We start from the raw sequence: 27,515 nt of genomic DNA on the forward strand, positions 1-27,515 counted from the left end.
CCCCCGTAACCCTACCTAACCTTTTTGAACACTAAGGGGCAATTTAGCACGGCCAATCCACCTAACCTGCACGTCTTTGGACCGTGGGGGGAAACCGGAGCACCCGGAGGAAACCCACGCAGACACGGGGAGGACGTGCAGACTCCGCACAGACTGACCGAGTGGGGAATCGAACCTGGGGCCCTGGCGCTGTGAAGCCACAGTGAAGGAGGACACTCGGCCCGTCGAGCCTGCACTGACCCTCCGAGAGAGCGCCCGACCTCTCGCCGTGACCCCGGTGCACCATTTGGACCCGCTAAGTGGCGAGACCGGTGCAGCCTGAGGGTAACCCACGCAGACGCGGAGGAGGACGTGCGAACTCTGCGCGGGCAGTCGCCCGAGGTCGGAATCGAACCCGGAGCCGATGGCGCCGTGGGAGAAAATCCGTCCCCAGCCAGCCCACCTCCAGGTGTGAAAACCGCCCACCTTGGGCAGGTGCTGTGGCTGGGCGGGCACGGCGCACGCGCGGCGGGGCAGAGCCGAGAGAGTCCGGAAAGGGCCGAGCGCCAAGAAGCTCGGCGGGTTGACGGCCGAGGCGCAGGCGCGGGCCGGGAAGAGCCGAGTGGGCGGCCGGAGAGAGCCGACGTAAGTGGCGCAGGCGCTCTGCCCGGGCCGAGCGGAAAGAGCCGAGGGGAGGGGCGGCCGGAGAAGGTCCGGCGCAGGCGCAGCAGCTCCGGCCGAGGAAGGGAGGGTGTGAGAAAGCGGCGCATGCGCCGATCCCTCCCCTCCAGGCCCCTCCCCCACGGCCGAGTGACAGCTCCGGTGGCAGGAGGAGCGGGTGGGCAAGTTTCGGTGCGCGAGTGTCAGCGACCCCCCGGGGCTGGGGGAGGGGGGGGGGGGGCATTGCACAGATCGCCGACATGGTAGGTGCCGTATGGACGCGAATACAATGTGGGGAGGGGGGCGGGGAATATTTAAATGAATGAGACGCGATACGGGGGCCGCTCGTTCCCGGCTCGAGCGCACCTGAGGCTCAGGTGAGGGGCGCGCGCGCCGCCGCCGCCAGGTGAGAGCCTCGAAACCCGCCCCCGCCTCTTTTTTTTTCTTTCCTTCGACAGGCGCCGTTTGTTTTAAGCGGCGGTGCCGGTGGCGACCTGCGGATTGGGTTTTTTTTTTTGTTTTTTTTAATCGTGATTTCGACGCCGGGGGAGGGGAAAGGGGCCCGCCCCGCCCCGCCCTCCATTCTGATTGACAGGTCTGCCGCCACGCCCCCTCGGCTCTGATTGACAGGAGGCGTCGCCAATGGGAGGCGTCGCCAATGGGCAGCGCGCTCCCCCCCCCCCCCCCCCCCGGGGACCGCGGCTGGCCAATCAGGGCAGGCTAAGGACTGGTTGGGCGGGATCTCCCTCCAGTTGCTCCTGGTTATCAATGTCCCCGCTCTGATTGACAGGAGGCGTCGCCATTGGGCAGCCACTCTTCCCCCCCCCCCCCGTGGCTGGCCAATCAGGGCCGGTGGGCGGGATCTCGCTCTGTTTCCACCCCCCCCCCCCCCCCCCCGCGCTCTGATTGACCGGTGCAGCAAGCCAATGGCCAGCGCCCTTCAGCTCCTGTCGCTGGCCAATCGGGGAAGGGGATGCGTCGGTAGGTGGGAACTCCCTTTGTCCCCCACTCTGATGGACAGGAGGTCAATGGCCAATAGCCAGCGCCCATTGACCGTCAATCAGCAAGACCTGGGCAACACCCAGGCATAGCCCGGCCGCTGGCATGTTGCGTCCATGCCAGGCAATCTCCTACAAGAGAGAATTCTAATCACCACCCCTTGACATTCATAGAACCCCTACAGTGCAGAAGGAGGCCATTTGGCCCATCGAGTCTGCACCAGCCCTTCAGATGAACACCCTACCCGTGTCCACTACCCCGATCCAACCTGCAAACCCATAACCTAACCTGCCTGTCTCTGGACACTAAGGGGCGTTCTAGCATGGCCAATCCATCCTAACCTGCACATCTTTGGACTGTGGGAGGAAACCCACACAGACACTGGGAGAAAATGCAAACTCCGAACAGTGACCCATGGCCGGAATTGAACCTGGGTCCCTGGCACTGTGAGGCAGCACTGCCAACCAATGTGCCACCTTGCCTCAATGGCATTACCATTGATGAATCCTCCACAATCAACATCCTGGGGATTGCCATTGATCAGAAACTGTGGATACCGGAGCTGGTCAAAGGCTGAGAATCCTGCGGCAAGTAATTCAACTCCTGACCTCCCAACCGCCCCCTCACTCCCCACCCAAAGACTGTCCCGTATTTACAAAGCATAAGTCAGGAGTGTGATGGAATACTCTCCATTTTCCTGGGTGAGCACAGCTCCGGCAACACTCCAGAAGCGCCACTTGATTGGCACCGCATCCACAAACATTCACTCCCGCCACCACTGACAGGCATTGGCAGCCGTGTGTGCCATCTACAAGATGCACTGCAGTCCATCACCTGGAGGTTCCCCATCCCAAGTCACTCATGGTCCTGACCTGGAAATGGGGCTGGTTTAGCACAGTGCGCTAAACAGCTGGCTTATAATGCAGAACAATGCCAGCAGCGTGGGTTCAATTCCCGTACCGGCCTCCCCGAACAGGCGCCGGAATGTGGCGACTAGGGGCTTTTCACAGTAACATCATTGAAACCTACGTGTGATAATAACCGATTATTATTATAAATGTGTCGACTACTCCTTCACTGTCGCTCAGTCAAAGTCCCGGAACTCCCTACTTAACAGTGAGTGTAGCTACACCTCTGGGACTGCAGTGGTTCAAGAAGGAAGCTTACCGTCACCTTCTGAAGTGCAACGAGGGATGGGCAATGAATGCTGGGCCTAACCAGCAACCCCCTCGTCCCGTAAATGAATTTTTTGAAAAATCAGTTCCAGGCTGGTGGGCGGGGGCATCTAGAATTAGGGAGTCTCGGTTTAAAACTAAGTGGTCGCTCATTTAAAACGGTGGACAATCAGAAGCTTTTTCCCAGGATGAAAGAGTCAATTACTTGAGGGCATAGCTTTACGGTGCGAGGGGGAAAGTTTAGAGGAGATGTGCGAGGGAAGTTTTTTTACACAGAGGTTAGTGAGTGTCTGGAACCTGCTGCCGGGAAGGGCATCTTGACAATTACATCAACAGGATGGGAATAGAGGAATACCGGGAAGTGCAGAAGGTTTTAATTTAGATAGGCGCATAATTGGCGCAGGCTTGGAGGGCCGAAGGGCCTGTTCCTGTGCTGTCCTCCCTATCCCAGGAATCAGTCCGGCGAACCTTCGCTACACTCCCTCAAGAACATCCGTCCTTCGGTAAGGAGATCAAAACTGCACATAACACTCCAGGTGCGGTCTCACCAAGGTCCTGTACAGCTGCGGTAAGATATCCCTGCTCCTGTGCTTAAATCCTCTTGCAATGAAGGTCAACTTCCCATTTGTAAAAGTACTTCCTTCGGGATAAGGCAAATGCTTTAGGACAGCCTGAGGGTGTGAAAGGAGCAAGTTGTTTTGTAGGAGCATGTCTCCTATGTTTGCGCAGAAGAATAACGAGCACTGCTGCTTGGCACGGAGCCAACTTGCGGTTTGACCCTTGCCTGGGTTGAGCAGATGTATTGAGTTAACTGCTGTCGGGCATATCGTCTCCTAGCTGCGTATTCCTTTGCTCAATTTTTCCCCTTCTTGTTGTGGAGATCAGTAAATACATTCTTTTTTTGGTAACTCCTCCGACCTTTCCAGAACAGTTTTCCATGGCCTTCATTTTTACTTCCGAGAAGAGGGAGTCGGCCAAACGAAGGACAGCACAGTACAGGGGGTTCTGCCTGTCCTTGAACAGGAAACAAAAGAAAGTCAGCTTGGTGGTACACCGAGTGATTGGGCGGGCAAACCGAATGTTGGCCTTTATTGCAAAGGGGGATGGAGCACAAAAGTAGAGAAGTCTTGCTACATCTATGTCGGGCATTGGTGAGACTGCTTCCTGTGCACAGTTATGGTCACCTTAAAAGAGGAACGCTGAAAGGGGTAAAAAGGCAGAAAACTCAAGCTGCTAACTGTTGGATCCCCAGACTGCAGTGGCAGAGAATCTCAGAAAAGGCACTGGCTGCCTTAGTTTCAAGCTGCCGTCAGATAAGATTCAAGGGCCATTACTTTGTAGTTACACAGCTCGCACACAAAACATCAATTGATCATTGCGCAGCCGTATGTTGTGTGTCCGTTTCAACAAAGAACAATGGGAAGAGTGTTTGATACACCAGTGCTCAGACATTTTCTATCCTCATGTCTGGAAGTTAGTAGATTGATAGAGAAAAATATGTGCTCGGTGATATTATAATTAAGTATATGTGCCCAGATTGTGATTGGATAACTATACTCATTTGTTATATATTATGATGTGGAGATGCCAGTATTGGACTGGGGTGGGCACAGTAAGAACACCAGGTTAAAGTCCAACAGGTTTGTTTCGAATCACTAGCTTTCGGAGCGCAGCTCCTTCATCAGGTGAGTATTATGTAATCCTAATTATTCGTTGTGAATAGACTTTTAAAGAAAGCTTTTTGATTGGTATATGTTAATTGTTTGTAGTTGAGCCTAAAGATATAATTGCCATTGTATTCCTTTGTTCTGGGAGCTGGCAAACCACGTGGTGGATGTTTAACTCCCTGCTATAGCTAGAATAAAGATCTTGAAATGGAATTCCGAGTGTCGTCGAGTCAGTTGGGGGAGTGAGGTACACTGTAGTCGAACAGCCGTGAAACTCCCGCGGCGGACACACTTGCATTGGAAAGAGTTCAGAGAGCGTTCACTGGGGTAAAGCGGTTCGTCTTGTCAGGAAAGGTTGGGCCTGGACTGCTCGGAGTTTAGAAGATTGAGAGGTGACCGTATTGAAACAGAAAATATTCTGAAGGGGTCTTGACAGGTGGAGTTAAGACCCCCACCAGATGAGCCAGGATCCCATTGAATGGTGGAGCAGGCTCGAGGGACCAAAGGGCCTACTCCTGCCCCCTATTTCTTTGCGTTTGTTTCCCAGCCCGGGACACCCAAAGCGCGTTGCGGCCAGTGGGATAATACTTTCTGAGGTGTCATTACTGTTGTAATGTAGGAGACACTGCAGCCATTTTGAGCAGGGCAGGTGCTGGTGAATAGGGCTTACACAGTGACCAGGCCATGTATTCCCCACTGCAGTTTGTTTTTCTTCTGTAGGGCGGACGTGGGATTCTTCCCAGAGTCGAGTCTTGTGGTGGCTCGGGACCCATGGATTTAGCAATTTGCCTCTTTGTTCATCGGGACGTGGGAACGTCGGTTATGTGGAGGGTCCGGAGAAGCTGGAGTCGCACTCCTCCCCGGAGCGGGGAATGTGCAGGGGGGGAGTTTAGTAGTTGGGTTCAAAGTTATGGACATCCTTTCTATTCAAATAATCATCTAATGCCCCCTTGAGCGCCTCGCTGGAACCTGCGTCCCCCTTCCAAGTAGCGCATTCCAGACCCCAACCACTTGCCGTGTGGGAAGGTATTTCCCCCCCCCCCCTCTCTCTCTTCGCATTCGCCTCTCGGGGAGTGAATACCTAAACGCGCTGGGTTAATCGGAGCTCATTCGGGAAGCGGGTACAGCCACGATGGGCCAAGTCGCCTCCTCCTGTGCTGCAGGCCTGAATGATTCCCTCCCTGGCAAAGGTTGAGTCGACGCGCTGTAAGCGGCCGGTGTTGTGTTTCCAATTGTGCGACAGTCGCTTCTGAACTCCCTGCCGATTGCTCACTGCCCTGTGCAATAGGAAGCGACAGGCTCTTGCCTCACGCTGGATCCCGTTTCGTCAGTGGCAGCAGAATCAAACTCGCCTGGCCCCCTGGGGACACATCTGTCCTGCAAACCTGTCTGCTGCGTGGTTCGTTCCTTTCAGGGCTGAAGCGCAATCCGCATTTCTAACCCAAGTGGAGGGGGTGAGACTCGGTCAGCCCTTGGGGGCAGCACATGCGTTGTTAGACGGGGAGACACTGTGGCGGAGTGATCATGCCGCGAGATGAGGAACCCAGGAGGCAGTGGGGTGGGGGGGGGGGTTGCAGGCTGACGCCCTGGGGCCACGGGTTCCAATCCCACCCCGGCAACTGGTGAAATGTAAATTCAACCAATAAAACCTGGAATGTCCACTACCGGTCTGCCTAATGGCAGCCGTGGCCACCGTCATCGATTGTCATTTTAAAGAAAATAAAACCATCTGGTCCTCCAATGCCTCTCGGGAAAGTAAATCGGCCGTCCTTACCCGGTCTGGCCTACATGTGACTCCAGACCCACAGCTACGTGCGTTGACTTTCGACTGAAATGGCCGAGCCAGCCACTCAGTTCAAGGGGCAATTTGGGATGCTGGCCCAACCAGGCACCATGAAAGAATAAAGAAATTTAATCAGGCAAGGAGGATTCATTCACCGCGCATAAACTGGTCGGTTGGCGCAGCTGAACTATTTGTTTATCTTCTGACTGAGTGGTAACTTAATCCCCTGTCCCTGCTGATATGGACTGTATCCATTTACTGCCTCGCCACTACCAATCTAACCTGTTCTTGAGTGTTAACGTGTCATCTCAACAGTCGTGCATTCCACAGCCTCCCAACGCTCCGATCCAAACACGTTGCCACAGCTACCTGTTGTAAATCTCACGCACGGAATGAACAGCTTGTGGTATGAGGAACGGCTGAGGACTCTGGGTCTGTACTCGTTGGAGTTCAGAAGGTTGAGGGGGGATCTCATTGAAACTTACAGGATACTGCGAGGCCTGGATAGAGTGGACGTGGAGAGGATGTTTCCACTTGTAGGAAAAACTAGAACCCGAGGGCACGGCCTCAGACTGAAGGGAGGACCCTTTAAAACAGAGATGAGGAGGAATTTCTTCAGCCAGAGGGGGGGGGAATCTGTGGAACTCTTTGCCGCAGAAGGCTGTGGAGGCCAAATCACTGAGTGTCTTCAAGACAGAGGTGGATAGGTTGTTGATTAATAAGGGGATCAGGGGTTATGGGGAGAAAGCAGGAGAATGGGGATGAGAAAAATATCAGCCATGATTGAATGGCGGAGCAGACTCGATGGGCCGAGTGGCCTAATTCTGCTCCTCTGTCTTTTGGTCTTATCCGATCTTGTTTAAATCCCCCTCAACCCTTGAGCCAGAAGTGCCGTTGGCAGCAGAGGAAGCGATGAGCAGCAAGATCCCATATTCCATGGACTGTCTGCACCTTTAACCCTCTTGCATTTAATCCACGCGTCCGCGCCGCCTCATCGCAGCCCTGCGACCACGGGAAAAGGTTCATCCCTCTTGGCTCTTTCCCCCACCTGGTTTGTAGTTTCAAAAGGGGGAAGGCCTCCTTGTTCGCCGTCCCTTCACTGTCGCTGGGATCAAAACAATCTGGAGCCCCTTCCCTGACAGCACCACGGGTGTACCAACAGTGGGCGGCTCGCCACTGCTACCTAATGCTGGCCGAGCCGGCGACACTCGTAACCATGAACGGATACTTAAAACATTTGAAATGCGTTGCCTGACTGAATCCTTGAAGCCGACACAATGGGGCCTTTCAAAGGGAAATTCACTATGGACTCAAGCGGCAAAGTATTGCAGCAAAGGGTAGTGGGATTTATTTTTTTATCTGTGATTTCGTGGATGCGGGCATCGCTGGCAAGGCCAGCATTTATTGCCAATCTCTAATTGCCCTTCAACTGTGTTTAGCCATTTCAGGGGTAATTGAGCGTCAAACCTCATTGCCGCGGAGTGACATGTATCTTAGAATTTACAGTGCAGCAGGAGGCCATTCGGCCCATCGAGTCTGCACCGGCCCTTGGATAGAGCACCGTATTTAATCCCACGCCCCCACCCTATCCCCGTAACCCCGCCAAACGTTTTGGGCAATTTATCGCGGCCAATCCACCTAACCTGCACATCTTTGGAGGAAACCGGGGCACCCGGGGGAAACCCACGCAGGCACGGAGGGGAAAGTGCAGACTCCGCACAGTCACCCGAGGCGGAATTGAACCCGGGGCCCTGGAGCTGTGAGGCGGCAGTGCTAACCCACTGTGCGGCCCCCAACCAGGGTAAGGTTGGCAGAATTCCGTCCCTTAAGGGGGCATTAGTGAACGAGATGGGTTTTTACAACGACAGTGCAGGACGAAGAAGGTAGATCAGCAGTGGATAGCGGGGCCGACTCCAGAAGCTCTCTGGCACATTCCTGCTCCTATTTCCTGCCCTCTTACTACCATTTCCTCAGGCCGGCATGGTTCCATATGTTTCCTGTCCACGCGTTGCAGACCACGAGCTAATGCTGTAGCAACGGCCTGAGTGTCAGCAGAGGTTCTATTATAGTAATTACCCTGAAACAATTAAATCAATTACGGGGCAAGTGTTGAAAGAGCGTCAGAAAGGAGCGAAATTGAGATAATTACACCCTGCTTCATTCACTCATTTTTAAGTGTTCGCTCTGTGAATTCCACGTTTCAAAGGACTCCTGGAACATTCGCACCTGAAGAGGGGCGCACAGTTTCCAAAATGAGGGGTCTCCCATTTGAGACGGAGGTGAGGAGGAATCTCTGCCCATTGGGTCGTCCGCGTTTGGAATTGGCCCCAATCTGATTGAATGGAGGAGCGTGCTCAAGGCCTAACCCTGCTCCTATTTCCTGTGTTCTTCAATTGCTCAGGAAATTTGTAACCCTAAAAGGTCAAGGGGTGGGGGCAATGACTGCAAAATCCGGACCCTCCCGGTGAGTCGCCCCCACTCTCTTTCCGTGGCTCCCGGGGTCAAGGTTCGCTGCCCCCAGCCGGTGCTGTGCCCGGCACCTTGCCCTGCTCTGGATGAGCTGTACCCTGTCGTCTGCAGCTGAAGTCGCTCAGTCCCGGTTACCCGGCCCTTGGCTGAGACGGACGACTTCAGGGAATGATCCATGAGTCCTGCCCGACGAATGTCCACCTAGATAAGGAACAAGACCAAAATCGCACCAAACTTTTTCTTTTATATATTGGGTTCATTCGCAAACAACTGTGTTTAAGATGTGGAGATGCCGGTGTTGGACTGGGGTGAGCACGGTAAGAAGTCTTAAAACACCAGGTTAAAGTCTTTAACCTAGTCAGGATTTTAACCTGGTGTTGTAAGACTTCTGACTGTTTAAGTACGCAGTGAGTGAAAGCATCTAATTCCAAACAGTCCCCCTCCTGCTTGTATTCCCGGGATGATCGCGATCTCAGAAGTTTGGTTTGATGCAACCGAGTGGCTTGCTTGGCCATTTCCGAGGACGGCTAAGAGTTAGCCACATTGCTGTAGGCCTGGGGTCACAGGTAGGCCTGGCCAGGTAAAGAGGGCAGGTTTCCTCCCCTGCCCGTCACTGGTGAACCGGACGGGTATTTACAGCAATCCAGTAGTTCTGTGGTCACCATGGCTGAGGCGAGCTTCTTGCTCCAAATTTATGTCCATTCTCCGGTTGCCGTGGTGGGATTTGAACTCCTGCCTCTGCATCATTACTCCAGGCTTCCAGATTGCAATTTCAGTCATTGTGGCATGTTTGTGTGTGTTATAGTGACTGGCTTCCAGTTCCCAAATCCCAGTCGAGCTTCATCAAGATTGGCCCCGTACCCTTGTTATTTGGTGTGCGGCGGCGGGCGCGCTGCAGTGAAACTATTCAGCGAGCAGGCGGGGGGGGGGGGGGGGGGGGGGGCAGGTTGATTCCTGGGATGAATGGGGGACAGTTGTACAGGTTGGGCCCATGCTCATTGGGAGTTCCGAAGAATGAGACGAGATCTTATTGAAACATCAGGTTCTGAGGGGCTTTGACCAGGTAGACTTGTGACAGTCACTAATTAAGGGAAAGACGTCCTTTATAATTAACACACTGAGCCCATAACCTCTGTGCTCCAGGGCACACCCCGAAAAGGAACGCTGGGGTATGTTCTTTCTCTCTCTCGCACTCTTTCTTTCTCTCTCTTTCTTTCTCTCTCTCTTTCTTTCTCGCTCTTTCTTTCTCTCTCTCACTCTTTCTTTCTCTCGCTATTTCTTTCTCTCTCTCTCACTCTTTCTTTCTTTCTCTCTCTCTCTTGCTCTTTCTTTCTCTCTCGCTCTTTTTCTCTTTCTTTCTCTCGCTCTTTCTCTCATTCTTTCTCCCACTCTTTCTCTCGCTCTTTCTTTTGCTCTTTTTCTCTCGCTCTTTCTCTCTCTCTTTCTTTCTCTCTCGCTCTTGCTCTTTCTCTCTCTCGCTCTTTCTTTCTCTCTCTCTCTTGCTCTTTCTCTCTCGCTCTTTCTTTTTCTCTTTCTTTCTCTCGCTCTTTCTCTCATTCTTTCTCCCACTCTTTCTCTCGCTCTTTCTTTCGCTCTTTTTCTCTCGCTCTTTCTCTCTTTCTTTCTCTCTCTTGCTCTTTCTCTCTCTCTTGCTCTTTCTTTCTCTCTCTTGCACTTTCGCTCTCTCGCTCTTTCGCTCTCTCGCTCTTTCTTTCTCTCTCACTCTTTCTCTCTCTCTCGCTCTTTCTTTCTCTCTCTCGCTCTTTCTCTCTCTCGCTCTTTCTTTCTCTCTCTCTCTTGCTCTTTCTCTCTCGCTCTTTCTTTTTCTCTTTCTTTCTCTCGCTCTTTCTCTCATTCTTTCTCCCACTCTTTCTCTCGCTCTTTCTTTCGCTCTTTTTCTCTCGCTCTTTCTCTCTTTCTTTCTCTCTCTCTCTCTTGCTCTTTCTCTCTCTCTTGCTCTTTCTTTCTCTCTCTTGCACTTTCGCTCTCTCGCTCTTTCGCTCTCTCGCTCTTTCTTTCTCTCTCACTCTTTCTCTCTCTCTCGCTCTTTCTTTCTCTCTCTCGCTCTTTCTTTCTCTCTCGCTCTTTTTCTCTTTCGTTCTTTCCCTCGCTCTTTTTCTCTCGCTCTTCCTTTCTCTCTCTCTCTCTTGCTCTTTCTTTCTCTCTCTCAATCTTTCTTTCTCTCTCTCTCTCTCTCGCTCTTTCTTTCCCTCTCTCGCGCTTTCTTTCTCTCTCTCACTCTTTCTTTCTCTTTCTTTCTTTCTTTCTCTCTCGCTCTTTTATCTCTCTCTTTCATTCTCTCTCTCTCTCTCTTTCTTTCTCTCTCTCGCACCCTTGGATATATTCAATGAGTTAGACAGATTTTCAATGGACAGGGAGGAAAGTGGAGTTTAAAGCCACAATCTGAACTTATTGACTGGCGCAGCCGGCTCGAGGGACAGGGACTTCTTCCTGCCCTTGTTTCTCAGTCCTGTGATACAAAGGGCAGAATGACCCCCTTATGTGCTGCAACGTGCTGATGTAGTCTGCACCAAACATTCCTTCCCCACCCACTGGGAGAACTTTAAAAACAAATACAGAGACACTGCTGTCAGTCGGTTCAGGACTCTGCTGGCCAATAATTCTCCGAATCCTCACCCAGGAGATCAAACAAACTCCTTAAAAACCCAGGTCCGCAGTTTGGGGCGTAACTTTGCCCTGGTTTATTCAACCGCGTAACCCACAGGACGCTGCGTTTAATCTTCTCGGTCGGGAAGGGAATACACTGATGGACGTCCGCTGAAGCTAAAGAGTCCTCAGGGAAGAGGAAACTGGCGTTAGCGATAAATCAAAGTGTGTGAGAGCCAGTGCGACAGGCACCAGAAATAGTCTCTTTGTCCTACTTAGACAGTGCTCATTCCTTCAGGCATTTGCAAAGCGGTCAGACAATAAATGTTCAGGCATGAGAGTTGACTGCCAAGGAAGGGAACCAGGGTCTGCTCCATTCCCGTCCCAGTTTGCATCTCCCCGTCTGGCGGTGCCTCAGTTTATAATTTGTACGGTGGGCAGTATGTCCAAGCGGTGACTGCTCAAATCCAACAGCATGTTCCTATGGTTGGAACTGCTCGAATCCAACACATAGTTTGCACTGAGTGCTGAATTTGGTGCATTTGAGTGCGATAGTGAGAGTTTGGTGACTGAGGGAGTATAAGGGTTAATTTTTATCTAAAGTCTAGTCTTTCTTTTATTTAGTTAATTAACTTAAAAGTTGCTGTTTGGTTTAGAAGAAGGTGAATTTTCAATTGGCTTTAAACAAAGCTTCTACTTGTGGGTACTTGCAGCTGGAGCTTGTTAATTAGTTAATTGGATTAGGCCAGTTTTCAGAGGCGAGATTCACAGTATAAAAATGATCCACCTACAGTGCAGACTTTGTTTGCACTGGGTGCTGAATTTGGTGCATTTGAGTGCTATAGTGAGAGTTTGGTGACTGAGGGAGTTAGGTGAGGAGGGAGTAAGGTGCTACTTTCATTTTGTTTCCTACATTTCCGCAAAGAGCGAGAAGGGAGCCAGGAGTTTACAGAGAGTGCAGCTGACTGGGAGCAGAGTCGGAGGGCGGAGGTCCAGTTGGTCCACAGGGCAGCTATATTCTGTAATGTAGGAGGGGATGGAGGCTAGGCCAGTTGCATGCTCCTCCTGTAGGATGTGGGTGGTGAGGGATACTACCGGTGCCCCCGCTGACAATACCTGCGGGAAGTGCACCCAACTCCAACTCCTCAGAGACCGTGTTAGGGAACTGGAGCTGGATGAACTTCGGATCATCCGGGAGGCAGAGGGGGTGATAGAGAAGAGTTACAGGGAGATAGCCACACCCAAGGTACAGGAGTAGCTGGGTTACAGTCAGGGGAAAGAAAACAAACCGGCAGACAGTGCAGGGATCCCTCGTGGCCGTTCCCCTTCAAAACAAGTATACCGTTTTGGATGCTGTTGGGGGGGATGACCTAACTGGGGAAGGCCCTAGCGGCCAGGTCTCTGGCACTGAGTCTGGCTCTGGGGCTCAGAAGGGAAGGGGGGAGAATAGAAAAGCAATAGTAATAGGAGATTCAATGGTTAGGGGAATAGATAGGAGATTCTGTGGTCGCGAGCGAGACTCCCGGAAGGTATGTTGCCTCCCGGGTGCCAGGGCCAGGGATGTCTCGGATCGTGTCTTCAGGATCCTTAAGGGGGAGGAGGGTGAACAGCCAGAAGTCGTGGTGCACATTGGCACCAATTACGTAGGTAGGAAAAGGGGTGTGGAGGTAATAAACGAGTTTAGGGAGTTAGGCTGGAAGTTAAAAGCCAGGACAGACAGAGTTGTCATCTCTGGTTTGTTGCCGGTGCCACGTGATAGCGAGGCTAGGAATAGGGAGAGAGTGCAGTTGAACACGTGGCTGCAGGAATGGTGTAGGAGGGAGCGCTTCAGGTATTTGGATAATTGGAACGCATTCTGGGGAAGGTGGGACCTGTACAAGCAGGACGGGTTGCATCTGAACCAGAGGGGCACCAATATCCTGGGAGGGAGGTTTTCTAGTACTCTTCGGGAGGGTTTAAACTAATTTGGCAGGGGAATGGGAACCGGATTTGTAGTCCAGCAACTAAGGTAGCCGATATTCAGGCCGCCAAAGCGTGTAGTGAGGCAGTGGGAAAGGGAACACTGACAAAGGAGAGTACTTGCAGGCACGGAGATGGGTTGAAGTGTGTATACTTCCCGTAACAGCCTCCCCGAACAGGCGCTGGAATGTGGCGACTAGGGGCTTTTCACAGTAACTTCATTTGAAGCCTACTTGTGACAATAAGCGATTTTCATTTCATTTCATTTCATTTCAACGCAAGAAGCATCAGGAATAAAGTGGGTGAACTTAAGGCATGGATCGGTACTTGGGACTACGATGTGGTGGCCATCACGGAAACTTGGATAGAAGAGGGGCAGAAATGGTTGTTGGAGGTCCCTGGTTATAGACTTTTCAATGCGATTAGGGAGGGTGGTAAAAGAGGTGGGGGGGGGGTGGCATTGTTAATTAGAGATCGTATAACAGCTACAGAAAGGCAGTTCGAGGAGTGTCTGCCTACTGAGGTAGTATGGGTTGAAGTCAGAAATAGGAAAGGAGCAGTCACCTTGTTGGGAGTTTTCTATAGGCCCCGCAATAGTAGCAGAGATGTGGAGGAACAGATTGGGAAACAGATTTTGGAAAGGTGCAGAAGTCACAGGGTAGTAGTCGTGGGTGACTTCAACTTCCCAAACATTGAGTGGAAACTCTTTAGATCAAATAGTTTGGATGGGGTGGTGTTTGTGCAGTGTGTCCAGGAAGCTTTTCTAACACAGTATGTGGATTGTCCGACCAGAGGGGAGGCCATATTGGATTTGGTACTTGGTAATGAACCAGGGCAGGTGATAGATTTGTTAGTGGGGGAGCATTTTGGAGATAGTGACCACAATTCTGTGACTTTCACTTTAGTAATGGAGAGGGATAGGTGCATGCAACAGGGCAAGGTTTACAATTGGGGGAAGGGTAAATATGATGTTGTCAGACAAGAATTGAAGTGCATAAGTTGGGAACATAGGCTGTCAGGGAAGGACACAAGTGAAATGTGGAACTTGTTCAAGGAACAGGTACTACTTGTCCTTGATATGTATGTCCCTGTCAGACAGGGAAGAGATGGTCGAGTGAGGGAACCATGGTTGACAAGAGAGGTTGAATGTCTTGTTAAGAGGAAGAAGGAGACTTATGTAAGGCTGAGGAAACAAGGTTCAGACAGGGCGCTGGAGGGATACAAGATAGCCAGGAGGGAACTGAAGAAAGGGATTAGGAGAGCTAAGAGAGGGCAAGAACAATTTTTGGCGGGTAGGATCAAGGAAAACCCCAAGGCCTTTTACACATATGTGAGAAATATGAGCATGACTAGAGCGAGGGTAGGTCCGATCAAGGACAGTAGCGGGAGTTTGTGTATTGAGTCTGAAGAGATAGGAGAGGTCTTGAACGAGTACTTTTCTTCAGTATTTACAAATGAGAGGGGCCATATTGTTGGAGAGGACAGTGTGAAACAGACTGGTAAGCTCGAGGAAATACTTGTTAGGAAGGAATATGTGTGTTGGGCATTTTGAAAAACTTGAGGATAGACAAGTCCCCTGGGCCTGACGGGATTTATCCAAGGATTCTATGGGAAACAAGAGATGAAATTGCAGAGCCGTTGGCAATCATCTTTTCGTCCTCACTGTCAACAGGGGTGGTACCAGGGGATTGGAGAGTGGCAAATGTCGTGCCCCTGTTCAAAAAAAGGAATAGCGATAACCCTGGGAATTACAGGACAGTTAGTCTTACTTCGGTGGTAGGCAAAGTAATGGAAAGGGTACTGAGGGATAGGATTTCTGAACATCTGGAAAGACACTGCTTGATTAGGAATAGTCAGCACGGATTTGTGAGGGGTAGGTCTTGCCTTACAAGTCTTATTGAATCCTTTGAGGAGGTGACCAAGCATGTGGATGAAGGTAAAGCTTGTAAAGATGTAATGTACATGGATTTTAGTAAGGCATTTGATAAGGTTCCCCATGGTAGGCTTCTGCAGAAAGCAAGGAGGCATGGGATAGTGGGAAATTTGGCCAGTTGGATAACGAACTGGCTAACCGATAGAAGTCAGAGAGTGGTGGTGGATGGCAAATATTCAGCCTGGATCCCAGTTACCAGTGGCGTACCGCAGGGATCAGTTCTGGGATCTCTGCTGTTTGTGATTTTCATTAATGACTTGGATGAGGGAGTTGAAGTGTGGGTCAGTAAATTTGCAGACGATACGAAAATTGGTGGAGTAGTGGATAGTGAGAAGTGCTGTTGTCGGCTGCAAAGAGACATAGATAGGATGCAGAGCTGGGCTGAGAATTGGCAGATGGAGTTTAACCCTGAAAAGAGTGAGGCTGTCCATTTTGGAAGGACAAATATGAATGCGGAATACAGGGTTAACGGTAGGGTTCTTGGCAATGTGGAGGAGCAGAGAGATCTTGGGGTCTCTGTTCATACATCTTTGAAAGTTGCCACTCAAGTGGATAGAGCTGTGAAGAAGGTCTATGGTGTGCTAGCGTTCATTAACAGAGGGATTGAATTTAAGGGCCGTGAGGTGATGATGCAGCCGTACAAAACCTTGGTAAGGCCACATTTGGAGTACTGTGTACAGTTCTGGTCACCTCATTTTAGGAAGGATGTGGAAGCTTTGGAAAAGGTGCAAAGAAGATTTACCAGGATGTTATCTGGACTGCAGAGTAGGTCTTACGAGGAAAGGTTGAGGGTGCTAGGCCTTTTCTCATTAGAACGGAGAAGGATGAGGGGCGACTTGATAGAGGTTTCTAAGATGATCAGGGGAATAGATAGAGTAGACAGTCAGAGACTTTTTCCCCGGGTGGAACAAACCATTACAAGGGGACATAAATTTAAGGTGAATGGTGGAAGATATAGGGGGGATGTCAGAGGTAGGTTCTTTACCCAGAGAGTAGTGGGGGCATGGAATGCACTGCCTGTGGAAGTAGTTGAGTCGGAAACATTAGGGACCTTCAAGCAGCTATTGGATAGGTACATGGATTACGGTAGAATGATATAGTGTAGATTAATTTGTTCTTAAGGGCAGCATGGTAGCATTGTGGATAGCACAATTGCTTCACAGCTCCAGGGTCCCAGGTTCGAATCCGGCTTGGGTCACTGTCTGTGCGGAGCCTGCACATCCTCGCCGTGTGTGTGTGGGTTTCCTCCGGTTGCTTAGTATTCCTCCCACAGTCCAAAGATGTGCAGGTTAGGTGGATTGGCCATGATAAATTGCCCCTTAGTGTCCAAAATTGCCCTTGGTGTTGGGTGGGTTTACTGGGTTATGGGGTTGGGGTGGAGGTGTTGACCTTGGGTAGGGTGCTCTTTCCAAGAGCTGGTGCAGACTCGATGGGCCGAATGGCCTCCTTCTGCACTGTAAATTCTATGATAATCTATGATTAATCTAGGACAAAGGTTCGGCACAACATCGTGGGCCGAAGGGCCTGTTCTGTGCTGTATTTTTCTATGTTCATTGTTCCTCTGGTTGGTCGTAATGGGCAGAGTACAGACCACAGTCAACCCAGTCCATACTCGCAAAACCCAAAACGAAATGTCTGCGATTTGGGCATCACTTGCTAAACAATCCTGAGTGTTCATAGTTCATAGAATTTACAGTGCAGAAGGAGGCCATTCAGCCCATCGAGTCTGCACCGGCTCTTGGAAAGAGCACCCTGCCCAAGGTCAACACCTCCACCCTATCCCCATAACCCAGTAAACCCACCCAACACTGAGGGCAATTTTGGACACTACGGGCAATTTATCATGGCCAATCCACCCAACCTGCACACCTTTGGACTGTGGGAGGAAACCGGATCACCCGGTGGAAACCCACGCACACACGGGGAGGATGTGCAGACTCCGCACAGACAGTGACCCAAGCCGGAATCGAACCTGGGACCCTGGAGCTGTGAAGCAACTGTGCTATCCACAATGCTACCGTGCTGCCCCGAGTGCGCTCATAGCTGCACCGTCAACCAATTAAAAATAATCAGTCAAACACGTAAGGTGGCTCGTTTTTGCACTTGCTGCGAGTAATGTGCGGAGAACAGTTCTCTGCAGACGAAAAGGAATTTCTTCGAGCCTCGCTTACCTGGGGGCTTGGCGAGCTCACTGCTTTCTCCATGCCAACACCTCGGGCCAACCTGTGACGACTCGCCAACCAATCAGCAGCCTTCTCCCCTATAGTATAAATTGCGATTGTTTGAAATTTGGCACTCTTGCATTTGTCCTGAAAGGATGCAAGATGAAAAGCTTCAACAGCACCTGCCTCTTTTCAGCAGTAATCAAGTTCTGCACAGTAGCACAAGTGGATAGCAGTGTGGCTTCACAGCACCAGGGTCCCCGCTGGGTCACTGTCTGTGCGGAGTCTGCACGTTCTCCCCGTGTCTGCGTGGGTTTCCTCCGGGTGCTCCGGTTTCCTCCCACAGTCCAAAGATGTGCAGGTTAGGTGGATTGGCCATGAATTGCCCTTAGTGACCAAAAAAAAAGGTTAGGAGGGGTCATTGGGTTACGGGGATAGGGTGGAAGTGAGGGCTTAAGTGGGTCGGTGCAGACTCGATGGGCCGAATGGCCTCCTTCGGCATTGAACAGTTTTCAAGTTCTCCCAGAGGTGAGTGCGGGAGTCTGGTCGGTGGGTTTGTGGGTGTGAGGGGGGGCTGGTTTTAATTCTTCCTCCTTTCCCTGGGTAATTATTGCCGTAACACAGTCGGAACCATCCCGAGTTTGCAAATGAAGTAGCATTTTCAGACGGTTGCCAGTGCAGGTCCCATTGGAAGTTTGGATCCCCGGGGAGGGTGCGGAGGGAGTTCCCCAAGCGCACCGTTTTCGGGATGCGCCCTGGAGCACGGAGGTTACGGGCGCAGTGTGTTAATTAGAAAGGAAATCTTTCACTTAATTAGTGACTTTCACAAGTTTATGACACCCCAAAATGCTTAACAATCAAAGCTTGTGACATCGCAAGATGCTCAACAATCAACGAGACAGTTTTGAAGTGTAGTCGCTGTGTCGGAGGAACGGCAGCCAATTTATGCACAGCAAGATCCCATGAACAGCAATGTAATAATGGCCGAAAAACCTATTATAGTGATGTTTATTGAGGGATACGTATTTCCCAGGGTACCAGGCTGAACCCGTATTCAAAATAGTGCCATGGGATCTTCTATGTCCACCTGAGAAGGCTGATTGGGCCTCAGTTTAATGCACTTCCAACAGTGCTGCGTTCCCTCTGGACTTCACTGGAGTGTCGGGCCCAGTTTTCCTTTTGTTGTTCACTGTGCTTTGGTCTCTGGAATGGAGGTTGAACCTACAACCTTCTGACTTGGGTGTGGGCGCGAGCCACGGCTGGCTGGATTGTGCTGAAAGGTTAGCCGTGCCAATGTACACAAGTGCGACTCTGAGGGCGTAGCGAGCTAGCCAGCACGCTGGATGTTCTGAGCAAGCTTGGTTACCCACCGCAAGGAATGAAGAATTGGGTAGTGGTGGCTGGCACGTGGGGGTGGGAAGTTAATTCCAGCAAGGCAGAGGGCTACAAGATGCGGCATCATAGCTGGTCCACCGCAGGTGCAGGGGGCGATCGACTGAACCCACACCACTCTGCGCGCCCTGTAGTATCGGGGGTCCCCTTCCTTATCAGGAAGGGGTTTCACACTCTCAGTCTGCCTGCTGTGCATGAGTTGTGCCAGTCTCGGGAAGGGAGGAATTCAGATTGGCTCGTCACTCCCTTGGTGGACTGTCCTGGAGGGTAGTGAAGCGGATCCTCCCTCCAGGTGCTCGTAGCCCTTGGGTTACACCATGGAGTGAGCTCCAGAAGCCTCAGCATCATCTGGCGTTGCCATACCTGGAGGCCCGCCATTGTTTGAAGCCCTCAACCAGGATCCTCCGAGACTGAGCCATGCTTCAGAGTTCTCCAGCCATGGATCTGACTTGAACAGCAGGCTTTCCAATGCAGACGCCACCCTCCCAAGTGTTGGCCTGGGTGCCACGCCTAGCCGGCTACACCTCCTGCGACAGAAGGCTTTGGGACTCCTCCATTCGGCCCTGTTGTCGCAGGGGTATTCCTGGGTCTGCCTTCGCATCTCCAGCGCTGAGGGATGAACTTGTCTGAAGGCACGGGACCTGGCTGGCTGGGCACCTGGGTCCTGGGATCCAGGAGTCTTCCGATCTCGGGGACGCTCCTGCCTCCACCTGATGTGTGTTGGAAGCAGTGTGGCGCTCACCAGACAGTGATCCAGAAGCCTGTCTGCGATGTTCGCCCACCGTGGTGTGTGTCTCTGCGATGATGGATTGTGTGGACAATTGCTGTGACGGTTCATCCATGTCCTCCTCCGAGATCTCCTAGAGGTGGAACACTGCTGGGAAACGGACCAGCCTCTTGGGCTGATGATCCTGCTAGGACATGGTTTGAATACGTGACCTGGTCAAGGATTTGGACAACATAGAACTCACTTGCGACTGGTCATCTGGATGAAGGTGCAGTGGCTCCTCCCCTTTCTCTCGCAGGCCCATCTCGATCTCCGCACAGGCCCGCTCCTACCCCTTTCCTGCGAGCTGCATGGCTCCCTCCTCTTACGGAGTCAGGATCCTCTGCTCGGGCATCCCACCGCCCGTTTCCTCTCACTCGCCGAGGTTGTGGACAAGCTTCTCCTGTAGAAACACTGAGGATAATGTGAGCTGGCAGCCTAGTGGATCCGAGGCCGATGGCACCTGGCATGTGTGGGCTCTGCACCTGAGCAGGGAGGGGCTCTGAAGAGGAGTGCCGGCGGGGGGGGGGGCATGCTGGTGGAGGTCGAGTCCTGGGACCCTACGAGGTGGCGGCCTGTGTGATCGAGGTGACATTCTATAAGGGAGACGAATGGTGGAGTGCGAAGAGGATTCCGGGACTGCAAACCCGTCCTCTTGGTCAGATTGCTGGCACTGACCATTGCTGCTCCCCGTCTCCCAAGCCGGGGATGCAGTGCCTAGTACTCCAGCCACACAGCGCCGAAGATCCGGGTTCGATCCCGGCCCCGGGTCACTGTCCGTGTGGAGTTTGCACATTATCCCCGTGTCTGCGTGGGTTTCGCCCCCACAACCCAAAGATGTGCTGATTAGGTGGATTGGCCAGGCTGAGTTGCCCATTAATTGGACAAAATGAATTGGGCTCTCTAAATTTATTAAAAAAAATTTTTTTTAAAGAAAGAGAAAAGCTGTGGAAGTCTCTCCCGAAACCAAACGTTTGATCACCTCTCTTCATCTGCTTCTCCTCCAGCACATCTTCCGTTCTGCCTCTCTCTGCAGAGCCTTGGGATGCTCTTTCTCCACTCGCACTGCAGCAGGAGGAGGCCATTCGGCCCCTCTAGCCCGCTGCGACATTCAAACTCCATCACGGCTGATCCTCTATCTCCGCTCCATTTGCCCGCACTGCCCCTTGATGTCTTTACTATCGACCTCTCTCTTGAATATACCCGATGACTGAGCTTCGACGGCTCTCGAGCGGGGAATTCCCAAGATTTTCCCCCCTCTTGAGTGATGAAATTCCTCATCATCGCCATCTTAAACGGCCTTCCCTTTGTTCTGAGACCGTGTGCCCAGGTTCTGGACAATATCCCCCCACCCTCCCCACCCGCCAAGTAGAATCATCCCATACAATCCCGAATAAAAGATGAAAGGGACCAAGACATATGGACAATAAGGGAATAGCGTAGATGGGCTTTAGAGTGGTTTCACAGGTCGGCGCAACATCGCGGGCCAAAGGGCCTGTACTGCGCTGTAATGTTCTATGTTCTAAGATATGATTTCAAGAACATAGAATCCCAACAGTACAGAAGGAGGCCATTCAGCCCATCGGGTCTGCGCCGGCCCTCTGAAAGAGCACCCTATCTAGGTCCATTCCCCCGTCCTATCCCCATAACCCCATTTAACCTGCACATCTTTGGACATGTCCCGAATGACTCAGACTCCACCACCTCTGCTGGCAGTGCACTCCACACACCCACCACTCTCTTAAGAATCTACCTCTGACATCTCCCCTACACCTTCCTCCAATCACCTTAAAATTATGTCCCCTCGTGACAGCCATTTCCACCCTGGGGGAAAGTCTCTGGCTATCCACTCTATCCATGCCTCTCATCACCTTGTACACCTCTATCAAGTCACCTGTCTACCTTCTTCGCTGCAGTGAGAAAAGCCCTAGCTCCCTCAACCTTCCTTCATAAGCCATGTCCTCCAGTCCAAGCAGCAGTGATTGTACATACGGAAGAGATTCGTGAGGATGTTACCTGGGCTGGACGATTTTAATTATGAGGAAAGATTGGGCAGGCTTTGTTTCCTTTTGAACAGTAGGGGCTGAGGGGGACTCAATTAAAGTGAATAGGGTGGCCCTATTCCTGTTGTTTGAGGGTAGGGGGGCGGGGTATAGATTTAGAGTAAGAGGTGGGAGGTTTAAAGGGGATTTGAGGGGAATATACTTCATCCAGAGGATGATGTGGATCTCGAACCTGCTGCCTGAAAAGGTGTTGGAGGCAGAAATCCTTGTGTACTTGGATGTGCACCTGAAGGGCTCTAACCCTTGAGCTACAGCCCAAGAGATAGAGAGGGGGATTGGGCTGCATGGATGCATGCCAAGTAATCTCCATCCAGTGGTCAGCACTGCTGCCTCACAGCACGGAGGGCCCGGGTTCGAATCCCGGCCCCGGGTCACTGTCCGTGTGGAGTTTGTACATTCTCCCCGTGTCTGCGTGGGTTTCGCCCCCCACAACCCAAAAGATGTGCCGGTTAGGATTGGCCGCGCTACACTGCCCCTTCATTGGGATTTAAAAAAATATATAAATGGGGGAGGAAAAGCAGTGGGTGACTGGGGAGAATGTCCTTCTCTCCGTTTCCGATTTTCTTCCCTGAGCTAGGTGGGGCCTGGAAGACTGCCGCCTTGAACATAGGACATAAAACATTACAGCGCGGTACAGGCCCTTTGGCCCTCGATGTAACCTCCCCCTCAAATTCTCGCCTGCCTCCGGTGACCTTTCAGCCCCTTGCATGTCTGCTTGTATCTTTTAAAGACTGTTTCGGGAAGGGAATTCCAAAGACTCGCGTCCCTTTGAGAGAAAGAAAATCCTCCTCAACCCTGCCTTAAAAGGGCGTCTCCCTATTTTTAAACGGTGGTTCCAGATTCCCCCCACAAGAGGCAACAAATCCACCCATCTGAGCCGCTTCGGGATCTTGTGTTTCAATCAAGTGGCCTCCTGCTCTTCTATACCCCAGCAAGAGTAAGCGGAATTAGTTCTCGCGGTTCTGTCGAATTCCAATGTATAAACAGTGGCTGCCGAGCCTGCCAGAGTAAGTGGAGTTCTGTTTTTGATTACACGGGATTACCAGTGCTTGAGAAGAACAACCCACAGTTCCTCTTGGACTGTGACCTTGACCGTGACTGTGCCATTGACTGCCGTTTCCTGTTCAGGCCACGGTAAGCAAGGCCCCCACCTGCTTTTAACTCCACTCGGGCAAGGCCAGAGAGGGACAAACCTGATTATTTACCGTTGACTGGATTCCATCCCTGCATTACTGTGCTGAAACCCGCATCCCATTTAAAAACCTTGCGACATGAGGTGAGGGCGCCTGATGATGCTAGATTTAGCAAACTCTGCCACTAATAGGTGACTAAATGTTACTGATTAACGGCAATCTCTAACCGCTCGTAAAACACAAACGTCACAAATAGTCTACAGTACCCTGAACATTTTATTAATCTTGCTCCGGATGAAACCCGCTGCCTCCCACTGTGGACGTACCAGAAAGGAACACTCTATATATTCAACAACAACAACTTGTATTTATAGACCGCCTTGACCTTTGTATGATGCCCCAAGGCATTTCTCAGGAGAGTACAATTGGACACCAGGCCATTTGAGATCATGCGACATCTTGCCCTGTTCAGGGTGCTGCCTAAATGCTGGTTTGGTCAAATCGGGAGGGTTTACCGAGCGTCTTTTAAAGGCAGAGAGGGAGGTGGTGAGATTTCGGGAGGGCACCCCAGAGTTTTGGGCCTTGGCAGTCACTGACCGCATGGCCAGCCATGGCGGAGCGATTAAAACCCGGGCTCGCTGAAAGGACCTGAATTGGAGGAGTGCGGAGATCTCTGAGCGTTGCGGGCTGGGGGAGATTACAGAGATGGGAGGTTTGGGGGGGGGGGGGGCGGGGGGCAGTGCAGAGATTTGAAAATGAATGGCCTTTATTGACGTGCTTCACAAGTGATTAATTGCTTTTTGTAGAAAGACACATGTACCCACAAATAAACCTCATTATAGGAAGGACGTGGAAGCTTTGGAACGGGTGCAGAGGAGATTTACCAGGATGTTGCCTGGTATGGAGGGAAATTCTTATGAGGAAAGGCTGATGGACTTGAGGTTGTTTTCGTTGGAGAGAAGAAGGTTAAGAGGAGACTTAATAGAGGCATACAAAATGATCAGGGGGTTAGATAGGGTGGACAGTGAGAGCCTTCTCCCGCGGATGGAAGTGGCTGGCACGAGGGGACATAGCCTTAAACTGAGGGGTAATAGATATAGGACAGAGGTCAGAGGTAGGTTCTTTACGCAAAGAGTAGTGAGGCCGTGGAATGCCCTACCTGCAACAGTAGTGAACTCGCCAACATTGAGGGCATTTAAAAGTTTATTGGATAAGCATATGGATGATAATGGCATAGTGTAGGTTAGATGGCTTTTGTTTTTTGACTTCCCATGTTGGTGCAACATCGTGGGCCGAAGGGCCTGTACTGCGCTGTATTGTTCTATGTTCTAAACAGTGCGGGTGATGAAGACAGAGGGGCAAACTTTGGCTGGAGCATCCGAGGCGGTCGCCTTCATCTTGTGCAATCTCATCTACAATGTTCAGCCAAACAGATGTCTGGGGACTTGGAGAGTGTTTTTGATCATCTTTCCCTTGTAATGTGGGTGACATTGGCATGCCAGCATTCATTGCCCATCCCATGAGGGCATTAATCATCAACCACATTGCTGTGGGACTGGAGACATGTGTTGGCTCCGACTGGATAAGGACGGCAGGCTCCCTTCCCCAGCCGGCATCCGTAAGCCAGATGGCTTCATCCATATGTTCACCACATTATACAAAGGATACAGAGGCACCGGAGAGGGGTGCAGAGAGGATTTACAAGGATGAAGCCAGAAAGGTGTGGCCACACGAAGGAATGACGAGGTCTCTCTTTATTTTCTTTCTTGAGGGGTGACCTTCATAGCGATTGTTAAAATTCTTGATAGAGTGGAAAAAAGAGAATGTTTGCTCTTCGTGGGGAAGAGCAGAATTGGATGCCGTCACTATGAGACGGTCATCAAGAAATCCAATTAAAGATTCAGCAAAAACTGCTTTACCCAGAGAGTTGGGAGCGGGGGACGTGGTGTTCACCACCTGGGAGAGTGCTGCCCCTTGACGCAGAAAGAAATCGAAGGACACGCTGACAGGGTGATTTAATCTGCCTCCGCCAAGCTCTCGGATGGTGCAGTCCAGATCCTAACCACTCGCTACATAAAGGGGTTTGTCCTCGTATTGCCTCTTCTTTTTCCAATCCCTTCGGATCAGTGACTTCTGGTTCTCCGTCCTTCCGCCAATGGGAACAGTTTCTCCCTCTTCTACATCCAGACCCCTCCTGATTTTGAGCACCTCTATCGAATCTGCTCTCGGCCTTCCTCTTCTCTCTCTCGGGGGAAGCGCCCCGGCTTCTCCCATCCGTCCCCACGGCTGAAATCCCTCGTCCCCTGAACCGTTCCCGTGGGTCAGTTATATGTCCCCTCCAGTGCCTGCACGTCCTTCCGAAATGGGTCGTGTGCTGAGTTGGAGGCTGTGGCTCCAACTGAGGCCACAGCGGTGTCTTATAAAAAGTTTTCCATAATTTCCTGGGTGGATTTTGATGAGGCATTTAACACAGTCCCACATGGCAAACTCAAAAAAAGTGAACTCCCTTGTGGGACAGGGAAAGTTGGATCCAAAATTGGCCCAGCAACAGGAAACAAAGGGTAATGGTTGATGGATGTTTTTGCAAGTGGAAAGCGGTTTCCAGTGGTGTTCCACAAGGCCCGGTATTGGGGCCCTTGCTGTTTGTTGTATCTATTTATGATTTGGACTTTCATGTGAGAGGCATGGTTGGGAAGTTTGCAGCTGACACAAAAATTGGCCGTGCAATTGATAGCAAAGAGGATAGTCATCTCCAGACTGGTATCAATGGTTTGATCGAGTGGGCAGAGAAGTGGCAAATGGAATTCAATCTGGAGGTAATGCATTTGGGGAAGGCAAACAAAGCAGGGGAATGCTCACTACACAGGAGGATATTGAGAGGGGTTGGGGAAATCAGGGTCCCAGACCAGACCCCAACCTGTGCTAGGATACCAGACAGGAACTTTGTTACTAACACAGTATTAAACTTACTTTAACATCATTAAAGAAATAGCTTACAATCAACAGTTATACCAGCCTTAAAAATAGAATGAAACACTATAACTCCTAACTGCTATCTACTTTTTCTCCAATCATGCAAAACCCATCTCTGGTCAAAACCCACTTTTAAATACAGTTAGCAAACACAGGAATACTTGCTGTATAGAGATGTCTTGGACAGGGAGATACCCTTCAGGATACAGGCGGTAGATTCCTGTCTGTGTCAAATTACTCTATTTCCAGAAGCTGCTGGTCTGCTCACAGTCAAATCTAAACCAAACTAAAAACTCCAAACTCCTTCAGCCCTGGCTCCTCCCATTAATAACGTCATCTTTATCCCACTAATCGGGTTATGAGCATCTTACTGTGACCATCCTTCCCGATGGTGTGGGGGTGCCCACAATGGGAAACCCCATTGGCCGGCTGCTGGGACGGAGGATCACGCTGCCGGCGGGGGGTGCGCCGCACCCGTTTTCGGGTGCGGCGGGACGGAGAATCCAGCCCAATATCTCTAATCTCTACTCCCAAGCAACCTTTTTTCTATAAACAAAATTCCATTAGCCCTATTTTGGTAAACAACATGCATGGTTGGAATGAATTATCTTTCTTTTATGACATCTTAATTGCACTTCTTTAGCCACAGTGTCGGTCTTTTAAACCAGGGACTTTAAAAAAAATTACTGCAATAGATGCATACACACACTTACCAAGATGTTTAACCATTGTTACATATACAATATATGTCTGAAATTCCTACATTCATCACAAGTGATAGACCCCCGAGTGCGTGTCCATGGGACCCTGAAGGTGGCAGGACAGGTGGATGTGGTGCCAAAAGGAAGCAGCTGGAATGCTTTCCTTCATTGAACGAGGTACTGAATACAAAAGCAGGGATGTAATGCTGGAACTGTGCAGAGCACTGGTTGGGCCACAGCTGGAGCTTTGTGTATGATTCTCGTCGCCACATTAGAGGACGGACGCGATTGTCTGGAGGGAGCGCAGGAGAGATTTGCGAGAATGTTCAAGCCAGGGCTTGAGGGTTTCGGGTGCGAGGAGGGAATTGATTGGCCCGGGGTTTGGTTTCCTCAGAACAGAGGAGGCCGAGGGCGTGACCTGGTCACGGTGCATGGAGTTATGAGGGGCCCGGATTGGATGGGTAGGAAAGACCTGTTTTATCGCTTCTCGGTCTTTTGGCTAAGATCAAGTGCAGTATCTGCTTGGCCTTTTGGCTCAGATCTGGTATGTCTCTCTTGTGGGGACCATGAATTGGATTCAATTTGAATTGGTTTTTGGTGCTGGCAAGGAGCTGGATTAGGGGTTCGCCCTGTCCACACTGTGAGCCCTGGCTTGGTAACTCAGAAAAAGTAATTAAAAAAAGGAAAGACCTGTTTTCCCCTAGCTGAGAGGTAAATTGGAGCCTGAACGTGGGGTGATTGGTAGAAGGATTAGAGAGGGGAATGTGAGGAAAATCATGTTCGCACAGAGGGAGGCGGGCGTCTGGAATTCACTGCCCGAATTGGTAGTTGGGGCTGAAATGGTTCTTGGATCTGTACATATTTATTCTTTCAAGGGATGTGGGCGTCACTGACGAGTGCAACATTTCTTGCACGTGGCTAATTGCCCTGGAACGGAATGGGGCTCGCTAGGCCCGCTTCAGAGGGGCAGTTAAGAGTCAACCCCTTTGGCCCGGAGTCACATGGAGGCCAGACCAGGGTAAGGATGGCAGATTTCCTTCCTTAAAGGGGCACTAGTGAACCAGACCGGCTCGTACGACATCTACGATAGTTTC

At 51.1% G+C, this 27,515-nt stretch overlaps 1 protein-coding gene and 1 non-coding gene across 3 annotated transcripts in view; both read left to right on the plus strand.

The window, feature by feature from the left end:
- The first annotated feature begins 750 nt into the window (after window positions 1-750).
- The window catches only part of ap1s1 (adaptor related protein complex 1 subunit sigma 1), a 47,306-nt gene continuing 20,541 nt past the window's right edge, over window positions 751-27,515 (plus strand). The window contains exon 1 of one of the 2 annotated variants that reach the window (XM_072493384.1): window positions 751-902. In XM_072493384.1, the coding sequence (XP_072349485.1) occupies window positions 900-902 (3 nt within the window). In that variant the 5' untranslated portion in view covers window positions 751-899. Of the gene's footprint in view, window positions 903-22,599; window positions 22,622-27,515 lie in introns of those variants that run through there. The other variant, XM_072493385.1, reaches the window with a different exon arrangement.
- LOC140404825 (U2 spliceosomal RNA) lies at window positions 26,901-27,082 on the plus strand. The gene has a single exon (XR_011938596.1). It is a non-coding gene; the product is annotated as a U2 spliceosomal RNA (small nuclear RNA).

Source organism: Scyliorhinus torazame, chromosome 31 (assembly GCF_047496885.1).
Source record: "Scyliorhinus torazame isolate Kashiwa2021f chromosome 31, sScyTor2.1, whole genome shotgun sequence".
In the NCBI taxonomy this organism is placed as follows: domain Eukaryota; kingdom Metazoa; phylum Chordata; class Chondrichthyes; order Carcharhiniformes; family Scyliorhinidae; genus Scyliorhinus; species Scyliorhinus torazame.